Genomic DNA, 16,798 nt, shown 5'->3' on the forward strand with positions numbered 1-16,798 from the left:
ATTATTAAAAAATGATACATTGGTTTGATGCTTACCGTTCATATGAAATATGTATATATAATATACTAATATATATATACTAAGTACTTACTAAGTACTTGTATCCAATAATGATTAATGGGTTTGCAGTAGCACTTGTAGTAGATGCAGTAGCCGTGGAGGAGCTAGAGGTAGCAGAAACGGCAGTACTATTCCAGTCGGTTTGTTTGGTTGTTTTACGGTGCTTGTGACTCATTTCGGTGATTTTAGCGCCAGTAAAAAGGAAGAAAAAGGGAGGGATAGTGAAAAAAATTCTAAATTTACAAGTAAAGGAATCCAAGAAAAGTAAGACAATGAAAACTGGTTCAAATAGGGAACAGACGTAGATTCCAAGCGCACACTATCATTTTGCATAGTTTGAGATCACCTAAAAGTTTCATCCAGACACAAGAGCATGGATCCCACTGAGAGGAATAGACTCAAATGCTTACAAAATATATTCAAAACAGAAAATATAACTAACAATTCATAACAGAGATATGATTTATAAGGAAAAAATGATAACGTGAAGTTGAATGTAAGCTTCAATTTAATTACAAAAACAGATCAAATGAATGTTTCGGGTTTCCCCTTTATCAACAAAACAGGATGATCGAAACACCACAGATTCATCTGTGGTGTTTCAATCATCCTGTTTTATTGATAAAGGGGAAACCCGAAACGTTCATTTGATCTGTTTTTGTAATTAAATTGAAGCTTACATTCAACTTCACGTTATTATTTATTTCTTCAAGCTTCGAGCAGCAACATTTACACTTTATAAGGAAAACAAAATTAATCTCTCAAAACTAAAACTAGACATTTGACTTGTCAGCCAAGGACCCCACCAAGGGTCAGGACAAAACCAAGCAAACCAATTCCAATCCAGATCGAAAACAACTCGGAAAAAGAGATATAAGAGGATAGATGACAATACAATAAGTGACCTCCTGGCCACCATGGGAGGTCAAAGGCCCTCACCCAGCGTGGAGATAGAGATAGCAGAAGCAGCAGTAAATATTCCAGTAACAAAGTATCTGTTGAAGAAGCTGGAGTGGTAGTGGTAGCAGTAGTAGTAGAGAAAGCTAGCAGTGGCAAAAGTAGGAGTGGAAATGAGTTTCAATGTGAGAGTGGAAAGTTTTTTAAAGCCCTTGTGATCTTTCAAGTCAAATGAGCAACACATGGAGAGTGACATATATTCAAAACAACTACACAATGCAATTGGGTGGTCAAGTTCTAGTGGTATGACATGTAGATCCCAAGTTTGAATCTTGTTTTTCTATCCATTCCAAGATCTTAATACAGAAAGGACATGCTGAATGTATCTCTTTTGTCAATCATGTTTTTTTTTTTTAGTAATGAATGTATCATTTCATTGCTTTTGTTTTGTTGTTGACTGAAGACGGGTTTTGAGCCCGAAACATTCCGTGTTTGGTATTTTGAAGTCGTTTTATTCATTTAAAAAAAAAAAAAAAAATTACTTTTTAGAGTCCACAGTTCCTAACAACTGAGTATCACCTTGACTAGTAGATTTTTACCGAGTTTTTCCCTCATATTTTGTTTTGACAATTAGAAACAACGAATCTTCTATCGTTACATTATAAAACAAATTATAATCTCAACATCTATCAGGGAGATTGTTAAGAAATGCTCTTTAAAAATGTTTTAGACAAGACAATATGCATTTAAAATGTGTAAAAAAAACAAACATTTTTAAAAGTTGAAAGATGAAAATTGCACACACAAAGGTGAAAGATAGAATGGTGATTAACCGCTACTACACGCTACAGATAAGAAGAAAAAATGACTCTACATTTCATTGAAAGTATAGGTAGACATCATCACACCATCAACTTGATCACAACACGGAACTTGGCAAAAACTAAACATCATACCGTCCGGCATTAACACCAATACTGACTAATATTGGGCCTTCTGCTTCAAATTCATTTCAGGCACTACATTTTGAAAAAGTAAAAAAAAAAATCGTCTACTTTAATAATCATTTGATTACAAATTAATTTTTTTTAGATGACAGGAAACAAGGGGATAGGATGATGGGTAAACAGAGGGGAGGGGGGGTCAGAAAAAAAATCTTGACTGCATCCAGGATCGATCTCTCAGTTTCTTTGCTTATGAAGCAAGTGCTCTACGAACTGAGCTCCTGGGACCCCTGGATCAATATAGTATTTAAATCGAAATGATTATATTTGGCACAATATTCTCTGGGGATTTTATTTTAAATGAATAAAAAGCAACTTTTATTTTTTAAAATTGACATTTGCATATATTTCAACTGGTTACAAATCTAGATAAATGATAAAATCCAAAGGTGATCCACATTAACATGAAACCTCCTCTCTGGATTTTATCTTAAGTATTACCAGGTTTGTTTTTTGTTTTGTTTTTTTCGCTGACAGCTTTTTTCGCCTGAGATATTGTGACATGTTTGCTCTTTTATAAAGCTGTTTGCATCTACCATTTTGCAATGTGTCAAATATGCATCTTTTTTCAAATGCAACCGAATCGGGGGAAAAAAAAAACCAAACCAGATGAGCAAGAATTTGCATTGACAGGAAATAATAGTCTTTGTTTTCAATTGTTTTCCCTTTTGAAGAATCAATTAAAGTTTCTCGAGTATGACGGTTAATAAAACTAAATATCTAGTAGAACGGAATGGAATGCAATGTAAACAGAACACATTGTCGAGCAACATAAAATGATGATGATGAAGATGACATATAATAATAATAATAATAATAATAATAATAATAATAATAATAATGATAATGATAATAATAATAATAATAATAATAATAAATAATAATAATAATAATAATAATAATAATAATAATAATAATAATAATAATAAAAACATAAATAACGGTAGTTTTTATATATTCTGCAAAGCCCCACCTTGGGATGGGCAATTATCCTGCCCCTTTTACTATTATCATCACATACGGACTAACTATCTTGATTACTATTTAAGACAACAATCATGATTTTACTGAACCCAGCATCAACTCTCCAACCAAGACTATCACTAACATTGTGTAGTAATATTGCACTGATCCCTCACATAACTGCATTGAGAATAGCGATACACAAGACATGTTGATATATATTTATATCTTTAAAAACATTATAATCTTATGACTCTAGAATAACAAGCTCATTTCATACAGAAGAGTTGTACTTTTCTTTTCTTTCCTTTTCTTCATTTTCTTTGTTGTTTTGTTTTGTTTTTAAGGGTTTGCAACACATTTAGGTCATTTCAGCGTCAGTAAAAAGGAGGAAAATAGAATAGTTTTTAATAATTCTAGATTTACAATTAAAAACAAACAAGAATGTTAGACAAAGGGGAATTGATCAAATAGGAAACAGATGTAGATTCCAAGAGCATACTATCATTGTGTATAGTTTGAGATCACTTAAATGTCTCATCCAACCACAAGTACTGATCCCACAAAGAGGAAGACACTCAAAAGTTTACATTATACATTCAAGACAACAAATATAACAACACATAACAGAGAGATGATTTACAAGGGAAAAAAATATCATCTCCCAAAACTTCCAACTATATGTTTGATTATTTCCCCCTCTCAGTCAAAGACTCTGACAAGGGCTTGGACAAAACCAAGTAATCCAAGAGAAAGACAGAAAGCAACTTGGAAAACAGATATAGGGGGATAGAAGACACAGTAAGTGACCTCCCTGCCCAATATGGGAGAAGTTTTTTTCTTCTTTCTAGTACAAAGTAATTATACTAATCTTTTAACGCCTATAACAGTCAAGATCTGAACAGAGTACAAATTCTTTTGAAACGCGTTGCTCAGCATGTCATGTTGATTTTTTTTTATCGAGTTTTAATTTTTGAATTTATAAGTTAACATTGCATTTGGTAATCTTAATAAATGTAAAATAAATCTAGACATTCAAAAGGAGGGACAGGACTTGACACAGATGATCCTTCCCGTAATTCAATAACATTTCGAGCAAAAAAAAACCAAAAAACAAAATGAAACCACATTGTGGATTGGAAGATGAAAGTGTTTGTTATCTATCGTGGAATGCATTCCTAACAATAAACAGCATTCTTTAGACACACTAAACTACACTATATTAATAATCAGCTACATAGGTTGGGAGAGGGGGGGGGGGGGGGGGGGGGGGATTAAAATCCAATGGTTTGAAAACCAAATTAAAATCACCATGATGAGATTCAACTTTGTTTACAGTTTGGTTAGTTAGTAATGACTACTTTAATATATACCCTACGAACAAATTTAGGAATGATTTGAGAATTGAAATGACGATATAATATAATGAAAGAGTAACTGACACGGCATGACATGATATATTGAGTTAATTGTGCACAACTATAAAATACATGTGTTTAGATATGATTTCTTCTTGTATGATATATAAATCCTACCATGAAAACGTGAATACTTCCAAGGATAACGACTGAGATAAAGAATACATTACGCGACCTCTTTCCATTTTTGGGTCAGTCAACAAACACATTTTCTGTGTGTTAGATTTTAAAAGCAGTTTATAAAAGAATGACACGTGTGACGCTTTGACGTGAGTTTCTTAACTACATTATTACCTATATTATTTCTCCTTCTGTCAGTCAATATGAAGAGCTGATGATATTTTTAGTATGTCAGCTTTTATTAAAAGCAGTTTGGTAAAGCATGTTCGCTTGCGACACTGTTAGGTCAAATCATCGTACAAGAAAAGTAAAACAATAAGATAGTGGTCAGAATCTTGTTTCAGTCAGTCTACAAAGGGAGGGAACTTGAGATTAAGTCGTACAAAAATCACATTCAACTGATTAATACAAAACAGGAGAGTCTGTGTGTGTGTGTGTGTGTGTGTGTAAGTTTGTATGTATGTATGTATGTATGTATGTATGTATGTATGTATGTATGTATGTATGTATGTATGTATGTATGTATGTATGTATGTATGTATGTATGTATGTATGTATGTATGTGTGTGTGTTATATTTTATGAATATAATAAAACTTAATTTTTTAAAATGAGTAACCTTTTTTTAGGGGTAATTCATGTAAAATGAAAAAAGGACAAAGAGAAGAATCAAAACAAAGATAGATTGATGAATGCATAGTGATGATAATGATACATTATTTTGAGTATAACTTTCATTTATTCTTTTTTTTAACAAATAAAGCACCATTTGAAGAAAAGAATTATTTAACTGAAAACAAGTTAATGACAAAATGATACAAAAACTTAGAATAATAGTCGTGTAGTTTAAAAAAAAACAAAAAATTAAAACAAATCCAAACAAACACAGAAATAGACCATGCAGGAAAAATAATCGATCTCGAATTTGAATTGTAAAAATAAACAAACCACAAGAATTTGTGAAAGAATCAAAGTGTCTTTAAGAGGACTTTATATCGATAGGCTTAGGCTGAATACAATTATTCTAAGACAGACTATTGCTCCTCTGAAGGATTGCGTCGTCGCCATGGTAATATCCAATCCAGCTGATCAAAGTAACAAGAATGCACACCATTGGTTGAGAAATGAAGATGGGGATTATTCGGACTGACCTAAATGACGATGATGATGATGTTGTAGACAACATACGATGGCGATGATAATGACGATGACGATGAGTACAATGATGAAGCAACAAGGGCAGGTCAACTTATAATGACTTCCATCTAAAACAACAATACCAGCCAAGTTAAGTTATCACAATCACCACCCAACTAAAATTATGAGATTCTGTACATGTACAAAATGGCCATGACTCATGAATTCAGATGTATTCGTTCAATCAAGATCTAATGTTCATCAAATTTGTAAAAAAAAAAAAAAATGATTTTTCAATACTGACAAAACACACACATATATATATATCTATCAAACCATTTGTCTAAAACTTCATAAATTTTGCATCTTTCTTCAGCAAATTTGTAAAAAATGATTTTTCAATACTGACAAAACACACACACATATATATATCTATCAAACCATTTGTCTAAAAACTTTCTAAAATTTTGCATCTTTCTACAGCTCATTCAATATTGACGATATATATACCAGGTACTGAAATCCATATAATATCATTAAAAAACGTGACTTTTTAATCCATGTACTTTTTATTCGTATTATGTGCAGCGTTTTAACAAGTTAACAATGTAAAACTCTACTAACCGTGGAGTGATCCTCGCCAATATTGGAGGTTTCCACAAGACGAAGAAGAAGAAGAAGAAGAAATGCGACATAAGCATTTCAGGCCAGCCTGTTCCAAATATTGATTAGCTGGCATAGTTAATATCACTACGTTTTCATGCTTACCTTCTTTATAATATCGTAATACACAAAATTAAATATTTTTTTAAAATCCCCCAAAACTGTGACTTGAGAAAAGCAATTACTTGATAGTGATAGATTAATTTGAATACTGCCTGTAAGCAACAATGAATGAATGACTGACACACTATTTATAAGAGTGTCCTCCTTCAAAGCCATTAGGCCCATGGAGCCGGAGTTTATCTCGGGTTTTCTATAGCGTGAAACAGACAATAGCAATTGCTTGCTATCCTTTGAATAGGACACTAGACTCAAAGTAGTTTCCACCAGATCTAACAGTACCCATTCATTGCTGGGATCTGAAAAAAAAATCTCGACTTCACCTGGGATCGATCTTAGTCCCTTTTGCGTGTGAAGCGAGTGCTCTACCAACTGAGTTATCAGGACCCCTATCAGAGGGTACGGAGGACTAATGGGATATATTGGATTTCAACATCTACATTCAACTTTGTCATTATTTTTTTTCTTTTTTCTGATGTCTTAACTTCCAAAACCTCCCCCCAAACCATCCAACTCAGGCTGAAAAAGCTACAATATTATTATAGCCTTCCAACACCGCGAGAGAAAGAGCACAAGTTAAACAACAATAACAACAACAACAACAACAACAACAACAACAACAACTTCCAACAAGGCAGCAAAGCAAGCAGGCAGATTGGAGTCGTGTTGTGCAATGAATTTAAGAGTAAGATTTTAAATCAAGATGTGCTTTAAGTTTTTTAACCAGGCAGAAATCCAGAATGTATTGTCGTGTAAAATTTCAAACCGCCTATTATCATTATAATGATCATTCACTTTACATCATTTAGCATTGACTAGCACATCCATTATTTTGGAATTAATCTAGTTACTTCGAAGGACATTGAAGACAAAGAGGTTAAAACAAAATTCTCTGAATGTTAGGATTATTTTTCAATTCCCAGTTACAAAAAAAACCCCAAACAAACAAACAAACAAACAAACAAACAAACAACTTATTCTAAATACCTTGATATGTCTAAAATTACTTTCTTTCAGATTGCCAGAGTAGAAAATTGAGTCGGTGAAAACACGTGTAATACAATTCATCTCATACGTACACATTAAATGATTTATATTATGTACAAGGGTGAAATTTAAAAACATATGAAAGAAAAAAAACAAAACAAAAAAAACTCGTATTATTCAGTATCTTAAGTGTGACCATTTCATCTTAAAAATTTGGTTTGGCAAAAATCGACATGCTATAGTATTACATTGTATAGTGTGTGTGTGTGTGTGTGTGAATAAATAATGAACACACGATTCATTGAGAATATAAAAATCAAAGACAAGACATACCAAAATTTATATCTACAAACAGATAGCACAATTTTCACAAGCCTTGGTTTTTGTCTTTTAAAAAAAAAAAAGTATACTAACTTCCATCTATCTTCTTACATCATCGTCGAATTCACTTCAAATACCAAAACTCCAACATCTGCATAAACTTTTGCAGCTTCTGTGACGTTTTCTCTCTCCAAAACAAACTCCACAGTTTTATATAATTTTTGCTGTGATAAAAAAAAAACATCTTCATCTTTCCATAGTTTGGTTTCTGTCTTATTTCAGCTTTTTAAAAGTCTTGACTAACTGTCTATTCAAGAAAAGAATGCTTTCTTTTTCCAAACTTGCTTTGCCATTTGTCATCAAAAACCCCAAGAAATCTTCTTTTCTTTTCTTCAAAGACCTCCAATTTTCTCAGCTCAGGCCAAATCACCCGATCACCAGTTTCCTCATTCGAACCCAAACAAACTACATCACTATCAAATTGTGAAAATACCCGCATATCCAAAGCACTTTTATCAAACACTCTGATCCATTCGTATGCTTATAAAACAACATAAATTCATACACCTAGTATATATCTAGTTCTCAAATAATCAGTATTTCCGTTTATCCATTCATTTATTCATTCATTCAATCAGTCAATCCCTCTCACAAAAACTAAATTAAGGCTTTTTTTTTCCTAGCTCTCAAAAACACATACATATACACTTCCACATATTAAAAATTATTTAAATTTAAAAAAAAAAGATGAAATCGTACAAAAACTACTGACTGAAATCCATCCAGAATAAAAAGAGTTAATCCGTTAACAGTGACGTTCATTATGAGGTAGCACCACCTTCCTCGGCTGGTCCAAATTGCCAGCCGCCAGGACAGCTTGAACCATGGCCGAAGGTGGAGGGCCTCCTGGCCCACCAGGGCCCCCTTGTCCCATCGGAGGACCCCCTGCTTGGGGATGAGGATGAGGGATGGGCGGGCCCCCGAGACCCCCCACCATGACTGAAGAAGGCTGAGGAGGCCCCCCCATAGCTGCTGCTGCTGCTGCCGTCGTCGTAGGGCTGGAGGAGGCCGGGGAAGGGGCCAGGTTGTTGGCCTGGGCCACTGCTGCTGCTTGGGCCGCCACGAGGGCCATATTGCGTCGGGCCTGTTGCGGGGAGGGACCGGCTGTCTGTACATACATCAGGTCAGGAGGACTGGGCACTGCTCCTGCTGCAGTTGCCTCCCCTTCTTCTCCACTGCGGCCTTCCTTATTGCGGAACTTTTTCCTCCATGAAGGAGCTCTTCGGAATTTCCCACCCTCACCCTGTGACAGCAAATGGAAAGAGAGGATAAAAAAATAATGAAATATGGAATATATGGCTTAGAACAGAATCTCAATCCTCTCCCGCCCTTTCTCCTCTCGCCTAAATACCTATCACCCTAACTTGCCATTGATGTGTACTGACTGGCTATAACCGGATGTGAATAAGTATTTTTAGCCATGCTCTTAATATTCTTTCAGAGAAAAGTGATAAATGATAAAATAAACAAATAAAGACAATCCTATTATTCTGAAAAAAAAAGACAAAAAAACCCCCAAAACAACCCCCCAAAAACAAACAAACAAAAAAACCCCACGTTTCAGTTGTATTGCAGTGCTGTAAAGTGAGCTAGGGGCGAGGTGACCAGCTAAATGTCACTCAGAACAGTGAGAGGGAATGAAACTCGGTACCTCCTTGGTATGAGGCAATTCAATGATACTGTGCCATACTGCCTCAACATAATACGATATCTTCTTCATTTTCCATAGGGCTTGTAGAAGTCCTAAGCCCTTGGTTTTTTGTTTTTTGTTTGTTTTTAAGGGTTTTACGGCAATTGCAACACATATAGGTCATATCAGCGCCAGTAAAAAAGGAAGAAAATGGGACAGTAAAAAGTTCTAGAATTACAATTAAAGCACAAAAGAAAAGGTGAGACAAAGGGGAATTGGTTCAAATAGGGAACAGATGTGGATTCCAAGAGCACACCGTCAAAGTACTTAGTTTGAGATCACCTAAAAGTCTCATCCAGACACAAGCACAGGTCCCAACTAAGAGGAATACACTCAAATGTTTACAAATCATATATATGTAAACTAAACATAATAAAATGCATAACAGAGAGATGATTTACAAGGAACAAAATATCATCTCCCAAAACTATTACATTCGACTGTTTTCCTCCCAGCCAAGGAACTCTGGCCAGGGCCAGGACAAAACCAAGTAATCTCATTCCAAGACAACGACAGGAAACAATTGGAAAACAGGTTGGGGGGATAGAAGACACAGCATGTACCTCCCTGCCCACTATGGGAGGTCAGGATAAGCCCTTGGTGATGGAAGATCAGTTCACAGATAAGTAAGAATATCTGAATGACCATACCAAAAAAAAAAAGTTAAAAAAAAATCATGACCCACACATCAATCCCAGAATGAACCGACTGCAAACCTGCCACAGACAATTCAGAAACATAAAATTGTACTTTTCCTCGGGGGAGGGAAAGATCAGGAATTCCAAAATAAAATCTGTATAAACCGAGGTATGAATTGTCGCTTCAAAACACTTTAGAATTGATGATTAAAAGTTGAAATTTGGTAACGATCTCTATATCTCTTACAAAAAAATTTTTTTTTTCAGAGATTGGAGAATTGAGAATTTAAAAAAAAAAAAAAAAAAAAAAAAAAATTTAATCCAAGTTCGGCTCCAACAATAAATAAATGATTTAATTAGTAAAAGTGGCAGGTTTGTAGCAACTGAAGAAAATTGAATGATTTTAAAGTCAAAATGATCAAAATTTCCATTTTTTTTCTTTCTTCCTGCATTCTCTCTCCCTGCATGCTCCCCCCCCCCCCCCTCCATCCCCCTTGTAATTGTAACTTAAGCAGACCTGCCCAGTACTGTGAAAAATTCGTAGAAATACGAATTTTGGGCACCAGTTACAGAACTGCATTTGACTCTATGGCTCAATAAATCTTATTGAAAAGGCAATTTAAAAAAAATAAAATTTTAAGAACCTATATTCAGGCCTTTGAAGCATTTTAGGACAATGCTGAAGACAATTTATTTATTTCTTAAGCTATTTGAAGTGACTTTTTCTTTTTTTCCCTTGGAAACTACGACTTTTTTAAATTTCAAGTTGGCAGCTCTGTAATAATTCGTAGTATTTAGAAGACAGAAAAAGTAGTCATTACAGTTAACTTTATAGATTAGCAATTTACCCTTACAATGATTTAAAAAAAAACCAAAAAACCTTTCAAAATCCTTAAAAACTTAAGTACTCTGGCATCCACTTTTATTTCTAATACATGTTTTTACTGAGAAATGCTCATGAAGTTCTGAACTGGAGCCAACATTTCGTAACTCTACGAATTTTTGGTAGTAGTGGTCAGGTACGGTATGACTATGAATAAGTACATTTCTCTCCATAAAACCAGACCTGCAAAGTTGAAACTTCTAAAACATCGTAGTTTTTATGAGACAGAAATAGTAGTCATTATAGTTAACTTTATAGATTAGCAATTTACCCTCACAAAGATTTTTTTTAAAAACATTTCAAAATCCTTGAAAACTAATTTACTCTGTTATCAACTTTTATTCTTAATGAAGTTCTGACATTGGAGTCAATATTTCGTAATTCTACGAATTTTTCATAGTAGTAGTCAGGTCTGCTATGATTACAAATAAGTAAATTTCTCTCCATAAAACCAGACTTGCCAAGTTGAAACTTTCAAAATTTGTAGTTTTTAGGAGATAGAAATATATAGTCGTCGCTATATAGTCAACTTTATAGATCAACAGTTTACCCTCACAATGATTTAATAAGTCGAAAGCCTTAAAAAATTATTTAGTCTGGCATCGACTTTCATTTTCAACAAGTTTTCATGACTTTTATGGATGCTCATGAAGTTCTGAAGTTTAAGCCAAAATTTCGTAATTATACAAATTTTTTGGTATGAGTAGGCAGGTCTGATAAAACCTAAAATACAAACAGGTTTTCACAACAAAAGCTTAAGCAGAATAATTTAAACTCAAAAGTAAACCAGGGGAGGCAAATAGATATATATAAATAATAATATTATAAAGCCAATCTTTGAGTACAATAGATTGCAGTAGTAACTTTTTGGACGACATTCTCCCTAGCAGTGCTTTCTGCCACCACATGGAGGAAAAAGAGATTCAAAGAGCGACGACAACACTAAAAATTAGAATTGTCAACAACAACAAAAAGTTTTAAAATGAAAAAAAAATAAAAAATAAATGGAGGATATGAATTGGGAGATTCCCAACTTACTATGGCCACAAGAAAGTAAAAACTTACTTCCATTTCATGTGCGCATGCACGCACACAAACACACATAGATTTTGAATTACAAACAACAAAGAAAAAAAACAAAAAGAAGTATTATCTTCTTGAGAAGAAGAAGAAGAAGAAGAAGAAGAAGAAGAAGAAGAAGAAGAAGAAGAAGAAGAAGAAGAAGAAGAAGAAGAAGAAGAAGAAGAAGAAGAAGAAGAAGAAGAAGAAGAGGAAGAAAAAGAAGTTAAATAAACAGGATAAAGGAGGAGGAGGAGGAGGAGGAGGAAAAAGAGAGAGATAAGGAAAAGAGGATGAGGGGGGAAAATCACCAGCAGAGAAAGAAAGAAAAAAAAAAAGAGGGGAAGAAAAAGTTTTAAAAGTGAATTCTTCGATGTTTAAAAGAAAAAAACAATCAAAATTCAATCTATCAAGAAGCATGACAAGCAAAAAATGTTAGTCACTCAAATCAAAATGCACAATGAATGGAAAAAGCAAATCATAAGACATTGACAACACAGCTTGTACATCTTTTTTTTTTTGTATGAAAGCAAATAGTAATGAAATACACACACAAAATAAAAGAAAGAAAGAAAACGAAACTATAAGCAGCAAAAAAAATCCAAAAAAAAAAAAAAAAAAAAAAAAAAAAAATCGGATAAGCCAACTTTAAGAAATGAATATACAAATAGATGATATGAACAGTTTACAGGAAAAAAAAACAAACAAAACATAAACAAACTTGGCCATAATAGAAAATTAATTTGGTTTTATATTTCTGGCAAGTCTCAGGTTTGAGAGTTTTTTTTTTTTCCCATGACAAAGGCCAATTTAATCAATCAATATATTTGAAGGATGAGTTGTCTGGCCAAAATTTTATACACATATATTAGTGCTGGGTGCAGTTGAGGATGGTTTTATATCTGATTAGAAGAGATTGGTGGGTAGCCGGGTCTGATAAATCTGGTGGAAAGTACTTTGTGATTAGCATTCAGTAACAAGGGTGGCATGCATATGGTACTGACTGTTTAATGCCTCAAGCAACAAGGTATTGAAGAACTACTCATCTCATTGGAATAGAGAAAACAGTCTTATCAAACCTTGAACGACTAATTTCTTGCATATCCTTTTCTCTCTAATTATCTAGTTCTCGTTTTGTTGCCATTCCTTACAATTTTCACTAAGACAGCAGTGATAGCCGTGTGTTACTTAGGCTTATTTTTAACAAAAATTAATTTATAGCAGGTTTAGGATAGGTGTAGAAAAGAAGAAAGAGGGAGTGTGATAAAGATAAAAGGTCTATATAGATAGGGATAAAAAAAGGGGAGAGAGTGAGAGAGAGAGATAGAGAGAGAGAGAGATAGATAGAGAGAGAGAGAGAGAGAGAGAGAGAGAGAGAGAGAGAGAGAGAGAGAGAGAGAGAGAGAGAGAGAGAGAGAGAGAGAGAGCAAGGGAAATGATCAATAGACAGTCCAAGCCGGTATTGGAGACGATTCCTTTGGAACAGAATTTTTTACTTTATAAAAAGTCATAATCTTTCCGATTTCAGGACGGCCTGTCGCTGAATTGGGACGAAATTTGACAATGACCGTCACCATAAAAGAGCTTTTTCGTTGTCTTCAATCGTTTAAAACGATGGCTCATAAAATGCAAATTAGTCCTATGGTTAACTGAGTGAGTGGCCGTCCATTCATCACAGAGGTGTGAACAATAGAATTTCCCCAGATCCTTTATCAGTGTCATTGGCAATAGCCACGATGCTCTGACCCCTCAGATAAAGTTTGTGGATGAGATTAGTGGTCAAGTGACCCCACTGAAGTAACTACCTACAAGAGGCATCAAACAAGTCTCCCTGATTACTATGGCTTTAAAACATGGGGAAATAAAAAAACAAAAGAAAAAAAAACAAAGAAGAAACGAAGCAAACAAAAAAATTGATGTAATCAATACATCTTTCATTAGAAGTTGTAGTGCCAGTCACGAATCTGGATAAATGTAGAGTGGACTATGGTAAATCTGAAAAATTGCTCAATTTCATGGCCGCCACTTAATTGGGACGATTTGTCAGGAACGGAGCCATCCCAATAAACCGGCTTGGACAGTATTTTTTTAAAATCTAACACGTTATAGAGTGCAAAAGATTGACAGAGTAATGTCATGGAGGAGGCGGTGGTGATGGTGGTGGTGGTTGTAATCAAACCTGCCTACTTAAAGTTTTAAAAATTCGTAGTTTTCATGAGAAATAAAAAATGGTGGTCACTATACTTAACTTTATTAATGATCACCTTGCCCCTAGGCAAGAACGAAAAAAAACACTTTGAAATCCTCTGATATCAAATCCTTGTTTTCAAGAAATTTTGTGGAATTTAAAATCAGCTTTTGTATCTCTATTATAATGACAGATGGAGCCTAAAATTAGTAGCTCTACGAATTTTTCAATACTGATAGGCAGGTCTGTGCAATGTATAAAATAATAATAGTAAGCACTAGTGCTGTAGCATTACCTCTCCTTGATTCTCATCTCCGTTTGTTTTTGGTCTGGAGTGAGGATTGAAACAAAAGAAAGAAAAAAAAAAATGGAAACCAAAGAAATACATACATTGATGAAACTAAAGAGAACGCAAACATCCATGAAAAATTGTTGATGGTACGGAAAGAAATGATTGGTATAAAAATAAATAATAAGTGAATAACAAGAAATAAAAAAAAATAAAAAAATAAAACCTTTTTTTTCTTCCCCCAATGTATAACACACAAAATTACATAATTGGGAGAAAAAGCCAGTACTGCATCATCCATAGACTGCGTCTCAAATTTGGTCCAAAATCACAGCAGAGCAACATTTACTTTCCTATTTAATTATCTAAAAAAGAATATGGGCTAAGTAGGAGCTGTCTTAAGCCATTTATGAGAGACCTTTCAGCCATTTGTAAAGATTTAAGTCTCTGTAATCGGAAATTATGTTTGACAAATGATCGGTCATTTTTAGTAGTTCAGACAGAAAATCAGAGGTCAGCATATATATAAACCAGCAAATCTTTTTAAAATAATCCATTGAGGGTTGATAGAAGTTAAAAGATTGTATTATCAATTTGCAGTGGAGGCCATTTTCAATTTTAAGGTTTTATTGCTGTTTGTTTTCTTTCCTTTCTTTCTATCTTTTTAATAAATTTTCGGAATGGTTGGCTGGTTTGAGATTAGTACACAAAAAAGTTCCAGATTAATTGTAAGTGTACACAAAGTACAAAGATACAAATTCACGTTCTTAAAACACACAAGTAAGATAACTCTTCATCCTACTGGTTGGCCATCATGTCAAGTCTATATTGCGTGCAGTTTTCTATTGAATGTTTTACAAGAGAGAATTTTCAAACAACTTGTATTGGATAGATAGTATTTGTCACATCATAGCAACTTTTCAGTTTTGGCATTATATCTTTTTGTTTAAAAGGCCATATTTTTATATTTCAAAAACAGAGTATTAAATTCAGGATGATACAGTACGAAAAGAATAAAAGACGTTTTGTTTTTGTTTTTTCAAAAAAGGGTTTTACAACGCTTGCAACAAAAATAAAAGAAATAAAATATATTGGTTCGAACAATCACAAATAATATTGGATGAATAAAAATAAAAATACTGATCCAAAATATTTCACGTTGAGAAAATTCTAGACATTTGGAACTCTGAACATAAAGTTCTAGGAAAAATATGAAAACAATAACCGAGTTTTTTAAAAAAAGAGGAATGAATTGGGATCCTATCAGCAATACCTTAGAACAATCCACACAAATTATACAACCGAAAAGCATAAACCATGGATTACCAGGACAAGAAAAAAAAATGAGCTGTATTTGCTTTTTTAAAATCTTTTTTTTTTTTCAATTCAAACAAAATGAATGCTTAACATCTGTAAAATATACACAGATTCATTTGACTTTTTAAAAACTTTATGGAATAAAATACAATAATGTATCTAGACAAAATTTCCTCTGATATCGGTTTAACAAAATGAATCTATATTGAATCTGATCATCTGGTTCTTGCTTGTTTGTTTATTTGTTTTTAACGTCCATGACATCTCGCTTTATGTATATTGCATGTTTATCTGTCTCAGGATGAACAAATTTCCTGGGTATTCACGCCACCATTCAGTCTGATTCAATCCATCATCTCATGATCAACTTTGACCCAAAAGATAACGCAGATTTGGCTGAAATTAGCAGCTTATCTGGCAAGTCTTAGATCGACAACAAAATGTAATGTTCATCGATTAAACTCCCAACCAAAGCAATAACATTGCAATACGGACACTTTCCACTTCAGCAAATATTCACATGAACGACAAAAAGCAGCAGCTTAAAACAGAATACGCTAGACTACGAGAAAGAGACATATTACATAATGATAATGTACAACACACAAAATAATATTCACATTTACAAAAAAAAACGCAATAAAAAACCCACAAAAAAACCATGACTACTTCCGAAACAGAAAATAACAAAGCAAATATGAGGATGACAAAGCAGAACGAACAGAAAAACACCCGTTTAAAAAAAAAAAAAAAAAAAAAAAGTGACAGCTCCGAAGACCAAAAAACCCAAAAATTAAAACCAAATGAATGACCTTACTTTTCTATGCCTAGATAAATTTTGCCTCTATATAATAATATCCAACAATTCTAACGACCAAAACATTGACGATTGGAAAAAATATTAAATAAATAAATTAAATAGTTACTTAACACCCATGCTACGACTTTCTACACATTACAAACTCGTATCAAACTAGACATGAAT

The 16,798-nt window shown here is 33.6% G+C and overlaps 1 protein-coding gene across 8 annotated transcripts in view; it reads right to left on the minus strand.

The window, feature by feature from the left end:
- Positions 1-3,213: 3,213 nt before the first annotated feature.
- LOC144978725 (liprin-alpha-1-like) overlaps positions 3,214-16,798 on the minus strand; it is a 76,407-nt gene continuing 62,822 nt past the window's right edge. For 4 of the 8 annotated variants that reach the window (XM_078925153.1, XM_078925151.1, XM_078925152.1 and 1 more), the window contains exon 25: positions 3,214-8,992. In XM_078925153.1, coding sequence (XP_078781279.1) covers positions 8,495-8,992 — 498 coding nt within the window. In that variant the 3' untranslated portion in view covers positions 3,214-8,494. Of the gene's footprint in view, positions 8,993-14,502; positions 14,537-16,798 lie in introns of all 8 variants that reach the window. The other 4 variants (XM_078925157.1, XM_078925156.1, XM_078925155.1 and 1 more) reach the window with 2 other exon arrangements.

The sequence above is a fragment of the Berghia stephanieae genome, chromosome 8 (assembly GCF_034508935.2).
Source record: "Berghia stephanieae isolate SIO BIC M18660-M18661 chromosome 8, UCSD_Bste_1.3, whole genome shotgun sequence".
Classification (NCBI taxonomy): domain Eukaryota; kingdom Metazoa; phylum Mollusca; class Gastropoda; order Nudibranchia; family Aeolidiidae; genus Berghia; species Berghia stephanieae.